The sequence below is a fragment of the Heterocephalus glaber genome, unplaced genomic scaffold (assembly GCF_053883595.1).
Source record: "Heterocephalus glaber isolate CG9 unplaced genomic scaffold, H.glaber_assembly_v1.0 deba00001733, whole genome shotgun sequence".
Taxonomy (NCBI): Eukaryota; Metazoa; Chordata; class Mammalia; order Rodentia; family Bathyergidae; genus Heterocephalus; species Heterocephalus glaber.
This window is the reverse complement of record NW_028258444.1, coordinates 13,321,990-13,341,896: the sequence shown is the minus strand read 5'-3', so window position 1 is coordinate 13,341,896 and position 19,907 is coordinate 13,321,990. Positions and strand designations below refer to the sequence as shown.

General features: G+C 33.3%; 1 protein-coding gene across 4 annotated transcripts in view; it reads right to left on the bottom strand.

Annotated features, from left to right (window-relative positions):
• Nucleotides 1-19,907, bottom strand: part of Tmem117 (transmembrane protein 117) — a 569,660-nt gene that overhangs the window by 104,586 nt on the left and 445,167 nt on the right. For all 4 annotated transcript variants that reach the window (XM_087200080.1, XM_004863160.3, XM_087200081.1 and 1 more), the window contains one exon: nucleotides 1,702-1,861. In XM_087200080.1, coding sequence (XP_087056206.1) covers nucleotides 1,702-1,861 — 160 coding nt within the window. The remainder of the gene's footprint in view (nucleotides 1-1,701; nucleotides 1,862-19,907) is intronic.

Genomic DNA, 19,907 nt, shown 5'->3' with positions numbered 1-19,907 from the left:
TCCTCAGCATGAACTCTTCATCTTCAGACAGTTGGTCTCTGGCTCCTCTCTGAACACTTCAACACTTTCCTGACTCCTTACATTTCTGTGCCATTTTTTCATCTAGAATGTCTTTCCCTTTCCAGTCTTGCTGACTCTGCTTATATAAATCCTGGATACCTTTCCATTTTTTAATCTGTCTTTATTTAGTACTTCTTGATGAATCAATCCATAATATCTGTAAATTATAATGTTATATTTTTCCACTTGAAGTCCCTGGTTTCAGTGAACTTATTTAAAAGAATACTTAAAATTTACATAAATAGGGTGATGGGCAATGAGGGAATATAAGCTCTCATGCATATAAATTTAAGCAAATTCAAAGGAACAAAAGCCTTCTTGGCTACTAATACCTTTGACACTAAGACAAGTCTGTAAAGATACCAATGTGCAATTTAAGCAAGGTAGACACTTAACATTAGAAAGTATATTATTAGTCAATGGAAGAAGATAGAAAGTTCTCTATATAAGTGGTGCATACAGTGTTACTGCACAAGTGCTATAAATTCAATCTGTAGCTATCTAGAGTATGTTCTGTGGCTAGTTAGAGACAGACCTGGAATCAGCCAGTGCTGTCTGATTCCAGCTCCAGGGTGTTCTCTATTGTGCTAAAGTATATCACAGGAAATGAAAAAGAACTATATCAAATCTGTATGAGAGAAAAATATTCAATTTTATCTCCTCAGATGATTTTTAAACTATATTTTAGAAATTGTTTATTAAAAATAGTAATAGGCTCTTAAGAATTATCTTGAAGCTAATGCCTAGCATAGGCAAAACAATTATTGTTCTCTTTTGAAACAACTGAGAAAAGCTTTCATAAAGGCCCCTCTTTGCCTCTAGAAAAAATAAAAGCAATATCCTATCCTGCAAAATCTCACACAAATCCGGAATACAATGGGGTCTCCTTTCCCTTCACCAATAGTAGCCTTTGTTCTGGTGACTTATAATGCCTCAGGAGGGGAGAAACCAAAATTGCCTCGTGAAAGCAGTAAGAAAATGTCTAGCAAATGGATGGATATTTAATGAGCAGGATAATGTGCCAAGGAACAGCTAATCTCTCTTTCTGCCCATTCAAATGAATATTCCTAAAACCCCAAACATTCACACCACACGATTACACTAGTAGCACTGGTTAGTGCGATGCTATTGTATAAAAAAAATCTGTTGCTAAGCAGAGCAGAAATACTGTTTACATGAAAATGGAATGATCTCTGGTGAATACTGAAAGTGATAATTTCCATAACCAGAAAAAGCATTTTTACATCACTCCATTTCCACTGCTATAAAACCCCAAGTTCCACTAACAAGTGCTTTTCCCTGCTTTGCTGGCTTTATATCATTGTCATCTCTGCAGCTTTACTAAATGGCACAGTTTCATTTTTGTTTTTGGTTTTGTGTATTGTTTTTATTCCCCTGTAAGCCTTGGCAGGAAATACCACCATGCCGCACTACATGGGACCTACCTTGCCATGTTCATAAAATGAATTTTTGGTGTCCCTCTCATAAAAGCTCACTTGGATTTTCCTCCCAGTAAAATATATCAGAGGAGGCCCTATTAATGTCTGGCTTTATGGGGCCTGCCGCTTATAGTGTTTGTTTTTACTGAGAACAAAACATGGAGCAATTTCAATGAGAAGAGGGAAAAACTTAGACACTTACCTGCATCACAATAAGGAGGTCAAAGACCAAGATGAAAGAAGCAAGAAATGCTCTGGAAACCTCATCACTGGGCAGAAATCCCCGATTCAGCTTGTCCCAGCTGATCCAGTCAGTTGTAATGACAAGTACGACCACAGAAGTCAAAGTAAAAAGAACTGTCCTGTAAGGAGAGAGACACTCATCACATTAGAAAAATACAGATGCTAAAGAGTGCACAGTAACTGTGCTTGAACTATCCCAAATACCTACAGTAAGTAAGGCATACTCATCAAAATAAAGCTGAAAAAAAGAAATTAATTAAGTGCTTGCTTTCAGAAGCAATTAGTAAAAGGTATGATAGCATCTCTCCCAAGAGTTTCCTTAAAGAACATTAAGATAACAATTATGAAACAAATAATTGATAACAAAATATTACAAATGACCTTGGTTAGTGGAGTAAGTGTCCCAAAGAGAACATTGGCATGGAGCTCTGATTACAATGTACATTGCTCAGCTGAGGGAGTAGACATGCATATACAAAAGCATAAGGTAGTTGTTGAAAGGATAAGGAAGGCCTTGGATTCTAATATCCTCTTCAGAAGAGGGGGATAGTTGGAAAGGTTTCAAGATTATCCCCATGGTTTGATGAGCTCAGTAGAGGAAGAGCTTATAAGTCCTAACATTATGGCTTCTTCTCCTCATAGGACACGCAATGAAGACTTGTGGCTACAGATCTCTTTCCACGCTCTATCACTCATTCCTTGCTTAGTGTTTCCATAAAATTTTATATAATTACTCACAGATTTAATTCAGTGAGTATTTGTTGAATTTAAACTTTTTAGGCAATTAAAAATCATCAAATTAGACTTTATTATGAACATTCAAAGTAGATCTGAAATGTGGGCAGTGAAAATTTAATCAACCAGCCAGGTGTGGTTGCGCAAGCCTATAATCCCAGCACTGGAGAGGCTGAGGCAGGAAGATTGCCACGAGTTTGAGGTCAGTCTGGGCTACATAATGAGCTCAAGGATAGCCTGAACTACAGACCAAGACCCTGTCTCAAAAAGAAAAGGAAAGAAGAGAAAAGAAATGTAATCAACCAGATAATTTTCCAGAAGGTAGGTTAGCCTTTGTTTACAGAACTATATTGTTACCTGGATTTTTTTTTAATTTAAAAAGAAAAGAATAATCATTTGAAATAAATTCCATAAGAAAGTACTCATTAAAAGAAAATGGAAATAAAGAAAATGAAAAACAACAGAAAAACATGGAGATAAATTAAAACTGTAGACTACCCACTCTTTTTTTTTTTGACTTAAGTTCTTTTATTGGTACATTTTAGGTAAACAATACATTTACATTTATCATTGGATGCTTGTACCTGTACATGATGTATCTTGGTTCTTATTTTTTTCCCCATTCCCTGTGCACCCTTCCCCACCTCCACCCTTCCCTTATTTACATAGACCTTGTTTCCATTTTTTTCTTTTCTCTTTATTTTTCCTTTCCCTTCCTTCGTTTCCCCTTCCCCTCATACTTCCCCTACCCCTTTGGACCTTTTCTTCCTATTGCAAATTATCAATTATTCATTTTAATCCTTATTTACACTTTGAGTTTCTCATACTAAAGAAACTATTCAGTATTTACACGTGTGTCCTATTCATTTCACCTAAGAGTATGGCCCCAATGTGCATCCATTTAGCTATAAATGTCTCTAGTTTCTCATTCTTTATGGCTGAGTAGTACTCCATTTTATTAAAAAAATCCCTCATCTTCTTTATCCAGTTTCCAGTTGATGGGCACTTGGGCTGTTTCCAAGCTTTAGCTATTACAAACTGTGCCACTATAAACATGGGTGCACATATTTGCTGTGGTATAATTCTTTTAATTCTTTTGGGAAGATACCCAACAGGGGAATAGCTGGGTCAAATGGGACTTCTAGCCCTAGTTCTTTGAGGTATCTCCATACTGATTTCCACAGTGCTTGCACCAGTCTGGACTCCCACCAACAATGGAGAAGGGTTCCTTTCTCCCCACATCCCCGCCAGAATTTGTTATTGGTTGATTTCTTGATAGCAGCCATTCTTTCTGGGGTGAGGTGGAATCTCAGTGTTGTTTTCATCTGCATCTCTCGAATGACCAGGGATGTTGAACATTTTTTCATTTATTTATTTGCTGCTTTTACTTCTTTGTCCGAGAAATGTCTGTTCATTTCAAATGCCCACTCTTTATGGCAATTAACAGATGACTTTTGCTCTCTGTCTTATAAAAACTAGCATCACAAAAATAATTTCTATCTTTCTAGAAGTTTCCTCTTCAAATGTACAATATGCAAATTTTGAAACAAAAATTTTGATTTTTTTCATTTTTACAATTTCTTATTTGTAGCAAGTTACACTTTGTTATAATTGATGCACTTTTCTCCTTATAAATAGAAAAGATACATTATTTTAAAGAATTTAACTCACGACCTGCAAAACAGAAATTCCAGAATGTCTTTTGCTATGCTATTATTAATACCTTTGGTCACAAAAATTCAAATGGATGAAATGAGCTTGGGAAAAATTCAAAATAATTATCATAATTCAATAAAAATAATCAATATCATATAATCAAATGTAAGAATAGTAGAGTTTTAAATGAGTGTTCTATAGAATAAGTTTATTTTTTTGAGTTTAAGAAACTTTAAGCAAATCTGAATGAAATCATCCAATTTTTTGTCAACATAATCTTCATAAAGAGTAGATAAATACAAACTAGTCTTCAAAGTTCTTGTTGGTAATAAAGATATCTTCTCATCACTCTTGGCCTTTAAGACATATTTTTCACAAGGATGCCATGAGAATTTCCACTCTTTCAGGGTGTGTTGAAATGGTTGTATATGTTGGTGAATAGTTGAGGGTATAAATTCCACTATGTTCTTTGCCTCCTTCACACAATCCCTTGCCTCACCTCCCTGTTTTATTGTTGTTGTTTGTTCTGTTTTAATACCCAGCACCAGCTGATTACCTTTGGTGAAGTAAAAGTACTCTAGCAATTCACTCCAATTCTACGGACTATGCCCATCCTATTGGTTAGAGTCAGATAATACAGATTAGTATTTAGTATTATCACATTTCCCAAAAGATATCTCAAATATGCTTTTGTGAGGATAGGTAATTACATAGGAATTAAAATTCTAATGTTAACTATGCTAGAAACATTTCTTAAGAGGCATATTTTTGGCATCAAAGTTAGAAGTCTGAAATGGCTTCAGAATAATTAGAAACTTCATCTATTTATTACAAGATTTGTAAAGGAGCTATTCTTGTAGTACCCTCATATAAACTAACATTCTGACCACAATGCTATTAAATTAAAAAGCAATAACAGGAGAAATTTTGGAATATTCACAAACATAGGAAAATTAAATAAAATGCTGCTAAACACCAATAGTTTAAAGAAATCAAAATGGAAATGAAAAATATATTGAGACAAATGAAAATGGTAATAAAACCTACCAAAACATAGGTATGAAGCAAAAGCAGTTTTAAGAGAGAAGTTTATAATAATAACTTTCTACAATAAGACAAAAAATAAATTTCCAATAGCCTAAATTTATACTTCAAGAAACTAGAAAAGAAAAAATAAAGTCTAAAGGTAGTAGAACACAGAAAACAATAAACATCAGACCATAAATAAATAAAATAGAGGATATAAAACAATATAAAGCATCAACAAAACTAAAACTTAATTTTTGAAAAGCTAAAAAAAATTGACTGACCTTCACCTAGACTAACAAAGAGAAAAGGACTCAAATAAATGAAGTCATAAATAAAAGTGAAGACATTACAACTGGTACAGTGAAAATGCAAAGGATCACAAGAGAGTACGATCAACAAGAATAAGTCAACAAATTGAATAATCTATTAAAAAAGATATGTTTCTAGAATCATACAACCTAATAAGAATGAATCATGAAGAAATAGAAAATCAAATACATCAATAATAAGTAAATTACTGAATCAGTAATCAAAAACTTCTAAAAAAAAAAAAAAAGCCCGGCCCCTGATGGCTTCACAGTATTTAAAGAAGAATTAATCAAGTATGTAAAGAAGAATTAAGTATTTAAAGAAGTATCTCAGAAGAATTGATGCCATTCTTTCTCAACCTTCCCAAAACTTCAAGAGGAGGAAATATTTCCAAATTCAGTTTACAATGCCAGAGTTACCTTGATACCAAAGCCAGACAATGACTCTACAGAGTAAAAATTATAGCAAATGTCCCAAATGAAAATAACTGCAAAACTTCTCAACAAAATACTAGTAAATCGAATCAACAGCACATTAAAAGCATCATAGGCTATGATCAAGTGGGATTTATCCCTGGGATTCAAAGTGGTTAAACATAGATAAATCAATGAAAGTGATATCATATGTTAAAAGAATGAAGAATTAGCATTATTATTTCAACAGATACAGAAAAATCTTTTGAAAAAATTCAATATCCTTTCATTATAATAAAAGGTCCCCAAATGTAGGTATACAGCCATGCCCCACTTAACCATGGGGACACATTCTGAGAAGTGCATCTTTATGTGAACATTACAAAGTGTACTTACACAAACTCAGCTTCCTATGTATCTAGGATATATGTTATATACCGTTTTACGCACATCTGTTCTTAACAGAGACATCATTATGCAAAGGATATTGGTAGAAAGAATGCACCAGGACTGAATTAGGTCATAATGACAAGCCCACTCCTTGCATCAGCTCACTGGTGAGAAGCTGAAGGTTTTCCCTCTAAGATCAGGAACAAGGTAAGGATACCTATTTACCTCACTTCAATTCAGTATAATACTGAAAGGCCTGGCTAAATGAATGAAGCAATAAAGATGAATCAAAGCCACGCAAGGAAAATGTTACACTCTCTGTTAGCAGATGGCATGATTTGATATACAGAAATCCTACAGGCTCCATTAAAATCTTCTTGAACTAATAAATACTTGAATAAAGTTTCAGGACACAAAATTAAGACAAAAATCAGTGTGTTTCAATACATCAATGATAAATTATCTGATAAAAAATCAAGTAAACAATTTCATTTACAAAAGAATAAAAAAGAACAAAAATACTGAGGAATAGATTTAATCAAGAAGAAAAATCCATACACTTAAAAGACTGACATTTATGGAAAAATGCAAAAAAGGTACAAATAAATAAGAAGATATCCTGTGTTCATGCATTTGAAGAATATTGTTAAAACATTCATATATTACCCAAACTGATCTACAGATTCCTATAAATATTTCAATGGCATTTCTTTTCACAGAAATAGAAAAACAATTGTAACATTCACATGAAATAGTAAAAGATTGTGAATAGCTAAAGGAATCTTGAGAAATTTTGAGATATTACACTTCCTGATTTCAAATTATATTACAAACTCATAATAACCAAAATGGCAGGATGCATGGGGTAATTTTTAAAAATACTGAGCTCAGAAATAAACTCTCACATATATAAAGTTGACTAATCTTTGACAAGTTACCAAGACTAGAAAATAGAAGGGTAATCTCCTTAATAAATGGCATTGAAAACAATTAATATCCTCATTCAAAAGAATAAAATTGGATCCTTATCTTACCCCATATAACAAAATTAATTCATGAAGAATTAAATACTTAAATATAAGGCCTGAATCTCCTGGATGTTTGCTTTAATATATTTCATTTATCCTATATATATATATATATATATATATATATATATATAATACTGAAGAGATCTTTGTAAATGTTTTTGCTGGTCTTATTATGTACTTCTGTTTTGATAAAGGATATTGTTACAGATCTCAAGAAATAGTTACTAGCAGCATTTTATTACTCCAAAGGGAAATTAAAGGAGATATTCTGCCTGGCATTTAATATTTAATATTACAAAAGGAATAAAAATGGCAATCCTTAAATATGAATGCATACAGCTCATAAAAAGAATCCTGAAAATAAAGTCTCAAGAGAATGGAAAAAAGAAAAGAAATTAGGGAACCAAAACACAACATATTAATTGATCATTATCTAAAATCATGCTCAATGTTAGTTAGATAGATAGAGAGAGAGAGAGAAAGAATTTATCACACAGATAATTCAGTCAAAACCTCCAGTTTAAAAGAGTCATGACTTAAGGTTAAACAAAAACAGTCTCTTTTATGTGAAGCTACTGAAAGGAAATAGTAAATAATAACATATTACTGTCATCACTATATGACATGTATGACATGTTGGACACTGGTATAAATGCTTCACACACATTAACTTACATAATTTTGCCACAACTATATTATCATCATCCCCAATATACAGGTATAGAGGGCTGGGGATTTAGCTCAGTGGTTTTGCAGCCTGCTGCGCAAGTGCAAGGACCCGAGTTCGATCCCTGGTACCAAAAAAAAAAAAAAAAAAGGTTCTTTATACAGGTATAGAAATTGACTCATAGAAAGTTAAGTAACCTAACCTACTAGAGCAAAGACTTTATCAATTACAGAGAACATAGGATAAAGGCAACAGAAGTTGATTCAAGCCTAGGCTGACTCATGGCACTCTGTGCCATAAACATGGCCCTGGATGGCTTCCTACAGGAAGCATTAATATTAATGAATATTAATCTCCTGTTACTACGTTTCTACCTAGAGTGTAATTTGCTTTCTTTTTTCATTATACTATTGGAAAAATATCATTCCAAAGTACTCTTCTTTAAAAAATAGAGAGAGACATGTACTGGCAGGAAACAGTCAAAATAGTCTTGTGGCAATGAAAATGGAACTGCATGGAGAGCATCCATCACTGCAATATCCTTGGGTTTTATTTACTCAATATAGTTGAAAAGAAAGATGTTTACTCTGGACTTCTCTGAATTTGGGAAGTTCCAGCTTCTCTTTTAAGTAATATCCAATTAAACAATTATCTGGATTATTTTCCTTTCAGACAAACTATAGCCAGTGCCAACATGACATACTGGCTCTTCAATTCCACTCTCTCTAGTTTCTGGCTACCAGTCAAATGGAAAGATCTCATACATAATTATCAACTTGAGTGGTTAGTCTCTTCACATTCATGGTTTCAAATTTCCAGTTAGCCTACATCCTTTTCCTCATTTGCTGCTAATACCTCTTCAGTTAATAGGATTTAGAATATGAGACTGAGAAGGGTTAACAGACCTTTTCTTTTCTGGTGGTTCCCAAACTCTGGAGTATGCTCCAGGGTACTAGGGAGTTGTTGCTAAAGAAGGAGGAATTCACACTTAATTTAAATTGTTGGTTAAAAAAAAAAGGAACAAATAAATCATTTCTGCAGAGGTTAGGGCACTTGCTTGTGTTGTACAGTCTCCCTGTGACACAACTAACAAGAAGTTAGATCTACTGACACTGAGCAAGGATTTGCCTATCATAGATCACTTTTTCTGTTTGGCCGACAATCTGCAGATATTCCTCAAAATTTAATCATCTTGTCATCTGTTGAAAACATATTCAGTCAACTCATATATCTACTACATATGGTGATTAGAGAGTAACATATGTAAAGTCCAGATCATTGCTAAAACATGGTTTAATTCATAATCTTACCCTATCTTTCATCCTAAATTCTGTATTTTAAAAACAATTCTGGATTTAAAAAAATTTTGTTTTTAGTATCTAAATTTGGTTATGTCATTTTCTTTCATCAGTACCACATTATGAGAGGTCATAGAGCCTGAAAGAAGGAGAAAGAGATGGAAGACTTGGCATTAGGTTTGAATAAGCCACAAAGGGCTCACTCATTTAGAGTTAATTACCATGAAATTTCATTTTAATTAAACTAGGTAGCAGGAATGTGCAGAATTACCTAACATAAGTTAAATCAAATAAAATTTCCAATATTTGACCATTTTATTGTACTAAAAATAGAAATTTCATATGGTCAAATATAATAAATGTGTTTTATGTGTTTTAATATATTCACTATTATTTTTGTTCTAAAATGTTGATAATCTTTGATTCTAGTCATGAATATCATATCCCTTTCTGATTGTGCTACATAATTATTAAAGTCTTAAAGAAAGTGAAAACCACCTATTCTTTCTATAATACTCATGTTAAAATGTTGGAACTCAACCAAAACAAGTCAGATCATGTTTCATAGTTTCTCACTGGAAAATAAAACTCTGAATCCTTTTTAAAATGGAAAGCTTAATGTTACCTTTAAGATAAAAGGATGCACAAATAGATACTACGTCTTATGTTTCAAAGCATACAAAGTAAAATGTGGCATGACAATGAAATTTAAAATGATTCAGTATCATAATTTCTAACTATCTTGTATAGAAGAAAATTAAATAAAACAACCAAGCATAAACAAAACACTTTCCTTCACTTTTTACTGCAAAATCAAGAGTCAGTTCAACCACACAGTTCTGCTTTGAACAATAAGTATCAGTGCACTGAAGCCACAAATGGCCATGAGAGAATGCCATCACTTGTCATTTTGCTTGTTTTAATTATCAGTGTTGCCACTGCAACTTTGTATGAAAAATAGCCACCATTTGTGTCCTCAAGCAAGTTCATCCCAAATATGTCCTCAGCCCTGCAGCCCAGCTAGTGATGCCAAGGTTGCTCCTGAGAAAGAGCAACTTTCTGGTCTCTGACTCTTGAGATCAGGAAGCATCAGGGGAGGACAAAGGTATTGTTTGCCAAGTGACTCAGCACAAAAGCAAAGCTGATCCATATGGCTTTCATTAAGTAAATCTACTGCCAGTTATTAGACAACCTGAACACATTTCACTAAGATAAGATCCCCAAGAAAGGAGATGCCGCTACTAACTCATCTCATTCATGACTCCATTGGGATCCGGAGTCTGTAAAGGAAATTATTACAATCTAATATTGTCTATTAAAACAATACATTTATGTGTTATTTATCTTTATATCTTTCAATTTTTTCACCAAGACAAGTGTCCTGAACATAGCAGGAGCTCAAAAAAACACTGAACAAATTGAAATGAAGAAATAACTTGGTAACTCTTGTTCCTGAAAGGCCCTAAAAGAGGCGGGTGAAAACTCACCTCAGGGTTGCAGGAGTTAGTCACACAGGGTATAATTTATGTAAACAGTGTCCTGTATTCTAGTCTAAATCAACAATGCCCCCTGCTGTGCCCAAGCAAGATAACTGTGTGAGACTCTGGGCACTGGCAACTTGATATAAGAAGTAACAAATGATATGACCATATTTCTTTTAGTGGCTTGGATTCTTCTACCCATGACAGAGTGATGTAGTTGTTTAATTAGAGGTACTTAAAGTTACTTATGGGTATAGTTAGTTCTGACTAGAAGCAGTCATTTTAATTTTTTTGTGTTTCACAATTCTAAGTATGAAATAAAATATATGTTAAAAAAATAATACTAAACTGCAAAAATCTTAGGATATGGGCTAAGTCATTTATTACTAATTAGCAATGATTGGCACATTACTGATGTTTAACAAATAGTTAAATGAATAAATTCAACTATCTAGCCTGGGGTAGAAAGTGCTCATCCTTATACTTCACCAGGTACAGATGCTAATGTGATTTATGGCACTTCATCCCGTGTTTACGGAGCAAAGGAAGAAGGCTGTGCAATGCAAAATTATGTTAGAGAGCTCCAGTGGGCATGGTAGCCCTATGTGTCTCTCAACAACCCACTAGCCTAGTATTTCTACCTCAGGGATTGCCTTGTACATACAAAATAATTCACCAATTCAACAGAAAGAAACAAGACGTACTCTCTTAATCTTTACCCTCATACAAGGGTATTACTACAAGCTCAGATATAATAACAATAATAATAATAAAAGATAAGAGTAATAATACAGGGCTATTATGTTGTTTATTTAATGAAAATAAAATGATAGCCATGATACTCTAAACACATTCTTTTGTCCATTTACTTATTTTTTAATTTTTTGGTTTTTTGAAACAGGGTCATGCTATGTAGGTCAGGCAGGACTTAAACTCACTATGTAATCTAAGCTGGCCTCAAACTTGTGGCAATCCTCCCACCTTGGCCCACAGGTGCATGGGATTACAGGTGCATGCCACTACGCCCATTCTCTAAACATACTCTCCACTTTTAAAAATCCAAAGCAGAAATTTTCAAATAAACAAAATTATATGCACATCTTGTTAAATTTGCTTTTCAAAAAGAAACTAGAATGTTTTCAGGCATGGGTGACAGATAAGAGTAGGTTTTATTTCACTTCAGAAATAAGATGAATTTATATAGTGAGTTACAGAAAAAGGTTCTTATAATATTTTGTGACTTTATTAAAACCAAGATATTTACGTAAATCAAAACCAAGGACAAGTGTTTGAAGTTTCATCTCAAACGTCTCTTGAAGCAAATACATCTTCAAAAGATGTTCCACCAAGAAAAATATTATTACAACTCCCAAAAGTACCACTAGCAGAGAGAGTCTTTATCATGACCATGGGCAATGGTATGGTGGACACAAAAGTAAATATTATAAAATACTTTCCTTTTATAAAGAAAATTTTAAACAATATAATAGGGACAGAATAATTCCTTAAAAGATATTGAAAGGAAGTAATGTTATATCATGATAAGGATCAAAAACTAGGTTTCATATAAGACATAATTTACTCTTAATTACTAAGGGCAGAGATTTTAAATAGCATCTAAAACTTTAAATCTTGAAATATATTTTGTTTCTTTGGGAAACTTATGAAGACTGATGTATTTAAAACTAACTTGGGGGCCGGGAATTTAGCTCAGTGGTTCCGCCACCTGCCTCAAAAGCACAAGGTCCAGAGTTCGATCCCCGGTACCAAAAAAAAAATAGATAAATAAAAATAAAACTAACTTGAGAAAAACTTGGAAAAAATACTACCTCATTGAAAAATAAGAGCAGAACATACTAGAACTACTTATAAGGGAATCAACTTATAAATTTGATGTAATTAAGAATTGATTGTTGACATTTTAGAGACAGATCATCAACCTTGCCTGGTGAATTCAACAGAGAATATTGAAGCTATGTAAAAAGTGTAATTTCACCAAAATTTAGAAAGCCCTTTAAAAGAAAATGTTACTTCAGGTTATGTAAAAGAATGGAAAATAGGATTTCTTTTTGAATGTGAAAGTCACATTATAATATATCCAAGAGCACAGAGAATTCAAGAAATATTTATTGAACACCCACCATGCTAAAGACATGATGGAGATACAAGAATGATTTCTGCCCTTAAAGAACATGTCACCAATTGAAGCATGCCAATGATACACAAACAATCATACTCAAATTTAGGTACAAACCATGATGCTGAGAAGTTTCTAAGAAGATCTGATTTATCTTCCTTTAGGTATGAAAAGTGGCTGGGAGATGTTAAATTATAGGTAGAAGATGGGTAGCTTTCTACAGTAGAATGGATATTGATGGGAGAAAGAGAAATTTGCAAGAAATATAGAAATTACAGTGGGTGGGTAGTGACACATGAAGAAAGAGTGGCAGATGTGTCCTAACTTTCTAGATTGTGTAGCTACAAGGACTCTGAAACCACTAACTGACATGAGAAATATGGAAGGAAATAGAATAAATTTGGTTTTGAACTCATTGTTGAGTGTAAGGGGTGGGCTGGACATTTACGAAGGAATTAACAAGTTAGCTGTAGATAGGAATCTGGGCCAAGGAAAAGTCAAGTACTGAATTTAAATCACCTACATACAAGTAATTGTTAAAGCCACTGAGAGGAATGAAAATTTCAAATTAAAAAAGAAATAAAAGAAAAAGTATACGAGGCAATCAACTACAAAATCTTGAAGATTACTGCTTTTTATGGTGGAACTGGAGAAGGATGGAGACAAACTAGGTGCAGCCAGAGATATATAAGGAGATCCAGAAGAAAACAGTACAAGTGCTCCTTGACATATAAAGGGTTTACATCCTCTTACAGTCTAGAGAGAAAATGCACTCAATGCACTAATCTACCAAAGCCCAAAGCTTTGCAACACAGTACCCTCTTGCATGTGGACTGCTCACCCTCACAACTGCATGCTGGCTGGGAAATCCAGCTCCCTTCTGCCACCAGCATCACGAGAGAGACCTTATACTGCACATCACTAGCTGGGGGAAAGATCAAGATTCAAAATGTGAAGTACAATTTCTACTAATTAAGTGAAATCTTCACAAGTCAGAGACTGTTTATGTTACAGTAGCTAGAGAAGAAGAGAACATGAAAAATGAACTGGTGGCTCACAACTCCCAAATCTACACAGAAGTTTTATTTTTTTTGCTTAAATTCTTCATTGGTACATTTTAGGTATACAATACATTTACATTTATCTTTGAGTGCTTGTACCCGTACATGATGTATATTGGTTCTTCTCTTTTCCCCATTACCTGTGCACCCTTCACCCCTAAACCCTTCCCTATTTACATACTTAGTTTCCATTTTTTTTTCTTTTCGAATAAAGATTAAAGGTTAACCAACATTGAGCACAGCTGTCTTTAATACAAGGCTGCTTCAAAACTTGCAAACTTTGATGTATAGTTCCAGATATTTTGTAAACTCAGAATGGGTTTAATTTTCTCCCGGGACCTCTTTTGCCAAAAGGGAAAAATAATTGAGGAAATTATTTGGTAATTCATTTTAAAATAACTTGGCTGCAAATGGATAAATAATTGACAATTTAACTGGAGCTTCAAATATCTAAGGCAAAAGTGTTTAATACTTCAATTTCTCATTATGTTTATGAATTGAAAACAGCCACTTTAAGTCATTTCATTTTGTAGACGCATATTTCTTAAATAGATTTTGACTGTAACTTGATCATTTCCTTATTAAGAGAAAATAATTAGTGTATGTATTTTGAGTGGAAACTACATATTAGCATAAATTCTGCCCATGAGTGCTTTATAACATAAATAGGAAACTGTCTCAGTCTAACGAGGAGAAGCAAGCTATCATGTACCTAACAGTAATCAAGTACAAAGTCTCAAGAAGGTACAAGAATTATGCAGTGCCTTGAAGGAAGAAGGAAAAATAATCCAAGACATAGGAACATATCAGATAGAAAGATAAAATTGATAAGTATTACACTATATTGTGAAGAAGTCAATAAATCTGTCTAGATTCAAAAGATAGGGGGTATGGCTTAGGTAGAAAAGCAAGATAAAATTGAATACTTATAAATGAAATTACATTTCTGATGGTTTTTAAAATCTCCAAGGTCGGTTGATTTAATGCTGTAGAAAAGAGTTCCTATTGATTGCTTTTTAAGTAGTATAATACCCTTCAAAATCTTCTTTTTTCTTTTTTCCAGAATGAGTTCAGTCCTGGAGAAAGGTGAAAACTCAGATTGAGGAAGAGTAGAAAACAGTGTAATAGCAATACACAAATGAGATGATTACATTTCAATTGTACTAGTATAAAGGACAAATATAAAACATACTTGGAAGAAAAGCTAATGGAATGTAACATTAAGCTTGGATAATACTTATGGAACAGGGTACTTGAGAAGAAAGCTACTTTGAGAAAATAAGGCAATAAGATAGATATTCAGATACCTTCAGAAACCTACTTATTTTACCCCTAGTTCCCTAGTTATTTGTGGTAGGCAAAATTCTAATTCTACTATGACGCCTAATGATTTTATCCTCCTTTCCTTGGCTTTGAATAAAACCTATGAGTATGATGACATCACATCTGTGATTATGTAACATTCTATGGAAAGGGATTTCTGAAGATTTAATTAAGATTACTAATCAGTTGACCTTAGATGATCAAAATGGGTATTACGTATGTGGATCTCACCTAATCACATAAGGTCTTTAACAGTAGAGAAATTTCTCTGGCTAGTTGAAGTAGAGAAAACTGGAGAGATTCCAAGCATGAGAGGGAATTCTCTATTGCCTAGATGGAAGGAGACCAAGCCCAGATATGAGAGTGCCCTAGGGGCTGACAGCAGGGACAATGAGGAATTCAGTCCTGTAACCACAGAATTGAATGTTGCCAACAACAGAAATGATTTTGGAAAAATACCCCAGATTCTTGTTAAGACTATCTGACTATGGCCTGACCAGAGAAACCAACCAGGTCTGAGAGACTTCCTCCCTACAGAAATATATCAAATGGGTGTTTTTCTAAAGACACCAAGTTTCTCATAATTTGTTAAGCAGTAATAGAAAACTAATACAATTTTAGAAACTTAGAACTCTTGAGACACTAAAATTATTATTTATTGGAAGTATTTTCTAGACCAAATACAAATAGAAATCCTTAGATTTTGATATTTAAGATAATAAAGATCAACTGAAAAGATTACTTATTAAAGCTAGAAATGAAACCAAGTTTTCAGTGAAACTTCTAATTATAGGAAAACACTTAGTGAATTAGAAAAACAAATTACACTTGAAATAAAATCTGGTCCAGCTTCAAGTGTATAAATAATTATAGAGGGAAGACTATATCACTGTCCTTTCTTAAAACTCAACAAGAAAGAATACTGTCTTCAAAACACAGCCAGGCATATTCAATTGCTTCCTAACAGCTACATGAAATTTGTCTTAGTTAAATTTAACTACCTTGTCCCTGGAAGGTCATTATTCAGGATCTATTTCATGAAAAAAAATTGTTCATATATTTAAAACTTGTAAGAAGAGAGGATCTCTACTAGTCATGGCTCATACTAATTGTTTTGAATAAAATTTATTTTTTATTTATTTGTAATTGACAAATAAATTTGTGTATATTTATGTTGTTCAAATAATGTTTTGATATATGTATATATTTTAGAATGTCTAAATTGAGATATTTAACCTGTACATAGTACCTCACATATTTAATATTTTGTAGTGACAACATTTATAATCTTTCAGCATCCTGCATCTCACAATTAACAGTGAGAACTGTTATCACAAAAGTCTTCTGGATGATGAGAAGAAACCCAGGCTCCTGGCTGGTGCAGACTTTTCCTAATTATATCTTTGCCAGAAACTCAGAAGGACCACTGCTAAGGAAACATCGTGCTCCTGTGTGTGTGTGTGTGTGTGTGTGTGTGTGTGTGTGTGTGTGCATGCGCATGTGCAGTAAGAAATGCAGGGTAGTGGAAAATTTGGCAAGAGTTGAAGCTTAATGTAGAACTAAATGACATTAGAAACAGGAACAATACTTAAAAGAGAAAAGCAAATTAAAAATTATTCGATTTGGTCACATGTGAGAGAAGAATAAGGAAGGAAGGACATATGTGCAAAGCCTCAGGTGATCCTTATTCCAAGTCATATTCTGGAAAGGATAAAGTCCAGATCATATGTATGAAAAGAAGTAAGGAAGGTGAGGTATGAATAAGGTTAGTAGGCCTGTCTTCACTCTCTTCATTACTAGCCATGATTCTAGACAACTGATAAGCAACAACAGAAGCTCCGTTTAATCTTGGCACCCGTTACATTGCTCTTCAGTTTTTAAAGACTTGATTTCATCACCTTAATTGCATTGACAATCATATTAACTGATTCTTTGGTGAGCTGAATTAAAAATACAACATACAATTTTAAAATCATTAATAGATTTACAAATGCTGGCCTGAATCAATAGAAAAAATAGAAGTTAATTAAAGTTCCAATGACATAACATATAATTAACTTTGACAGGTTAAAAATAGGAGAGCTGATAGAAGTTTGCAGGATGAGAAAGGAAAGAGGTAGAGAGAAGTGTGAGGTCATTATTTAAAGATAGGAAATAGAAAAATCAAAACTCAGAAAATAAATAAAAACCATTGCAAAGAGTAGTTTGAGAAGTGCATTCGAGATTAGTATGAATGAATTTCCCATCTTAGGTAGGTTTTATGTTAATAATTACTGTTTAAAGTTGTCAAATAAAAAAAGAGTATTAAAATTATCTAGGATTATGAAAACTAGGGGAACCAACTACAGGAAAAGTTTTGAATACTCAATTTGGAGCGTGGGACTACAGTGGAAGTGGTTTGCTTTTAAATTTATACCTTTTGGTATTACTTGAGGCTTTGTTTTTATCATGTGCATGTGTTAATCGTAGAGTAGTAAACTATCAAGCCACTAACCTAAAAGTCATTTTAGCTTAAATGTCACACAATAGAGGAAACGTGTTTTACAATTCAGATTACATAAAGTTGATATTATTACACAATAATTTGACAGATAGAAAGGGTATCTATGGCTGGGAGAGATGGGAGAGGGGGTTAGAGAAGAGGAAGTAAAAAGAAGCAAGATGTGAGATGTATATGTACTATTTTATGATGAATAGTATGTATCACATATACTAGTAATAAAGTAAAAAGGGTTAAAAAAATAAATACAAAGTATGACTGGAAAAAAAAGCCAATTTCAATATGAAATACTGCTCACACTCCTTGAATTTCAAGGAATGCTGCCCTCACACTCTAGCAACCAGCCACAATTATGGATAGAGAGTAAGAGAACGAAGAGAGGTCTGCCAACCTTCCTGTTTTTCATATATGTAATCTCCTTGCCTTGATACTCTTTGGAAATTTCCACACATCCAACAAACTGACAAAAGCAGAGAAGCCTGACAATACTAAATATTAATGAGGCTATGGAGCACTGTGAACTAAATGATAGGCTTTAAAACTGTGACAGCGACTTTGGAAAACTGCTTAGCATTACACAGTAAAATTGAAGACACATCTGTTACAAGGCACTTCTAGGTGTATATTATAGAGAAATTCTTATATATGTGCATCAGAATATGGCAGCTCTGGTGATCATAACACAAATACAGCTACAAATAAATATAAAACAATGAATACATAAATTATATTAATTTTAAAAGCATTTAGGTATATAATGACATTCATCATTGGGAATTTGCACCTTTATGTAATCTATCTTGTTTCTTATTTTTTCTCCCTTCCCCTGCCCTCCCTTCAACCCCTCCACCCCTCCCTATTTACAAAGACTTTGTTTCCGTTTTTTCATTTTCTCATATTAATTCCTTTCCCTTCTTTCCTTTCCCCTACTCCTCCCACTTCCCCCTCCTCTTTGCCTCTTTTCTTCCTATTTCACATTACCTATTATACCTTTTAGTCCTTATTTACACTTTCAGTTTCTCACACCAAAGAAACTCTTCAGTATTTACATGTGTGTTCTATTTATTTCACTTAAGAGTATCGCCTCAATGTGCATCCATTTAGCAATAAATCCATTTTTAAAAAAGAAAAAGAAAACAAAAACAAAAAATTAAATAAATAAAAAACATTTATAGAAATGAAAATGAATAACCCATAGATACATCAAAACAGATGAATCATTCCATCCCCGGTACCAAAAAAACAAAAACAAAAACAAAAAGTTTAATCACATAAATGCTGCATGAAAAAGATGAGAAATAAAATAGTGGATATATTTTTGGGACATTTAGAATTGGTTAATTTAGATACATTATTTATTATTTAGAGGTGCATGGATAATTGGTAAAATTATAAAGAAAACCAAGTTAATGACTATCATAATGCTTAAAAGTTATGGTTACTCTAAGGGAGAAAGGAACTGTGATTTGGGAAGGAAAGGTGGGAGTTTTAGGAACCCGTATAATTACATGTTTCTTGACATCATTGTTGGGTACTTGATAACTAATATTCAACCAATCTCTCTGTCTCTGTCTCTATCTCTCTGTCTCTCTCTCCCTCCCTCTTTCTGCTTCTTTCAACATTCTGTATACATTGTTTTTCAGAATTATGAAGACATTTGGTCTTCATCTCTTCCCTGAAGAAAAGATATGATAGAGAAGACCCCCACACTCTAAATACCATGGGACTTCACTGATGAATAAGTCAAAAGATTGAAAAAAAAACACCTAAAACTAGAATTTCCATTCAACCCAGCTATTCCCTTTCTAGGTATCTTCCCAAAAGAGTTAAAAACATTGTATTATAGTGATATATACATACCAATGTGTACAGCAGCACAATTCATAATAGCTAAATCTTGGAAACAACCTATATGTCCACTAACAGACACATGAATAAAGAAAATGTGGTATTTACACACCATGGAGTACTATTTTGCCATAAAGAAGGATAAACTTGAGTCATCTATAAGAAAAAGAATGCACTTTGTGACCATGTTAAGTGAAGCACTTTGGTAGTTAATGAAAATATTAGATGTTAGCATATTATCGAGTAGTTCTTCAAAGTGATATAAATTTATCATTATTATTAATAGT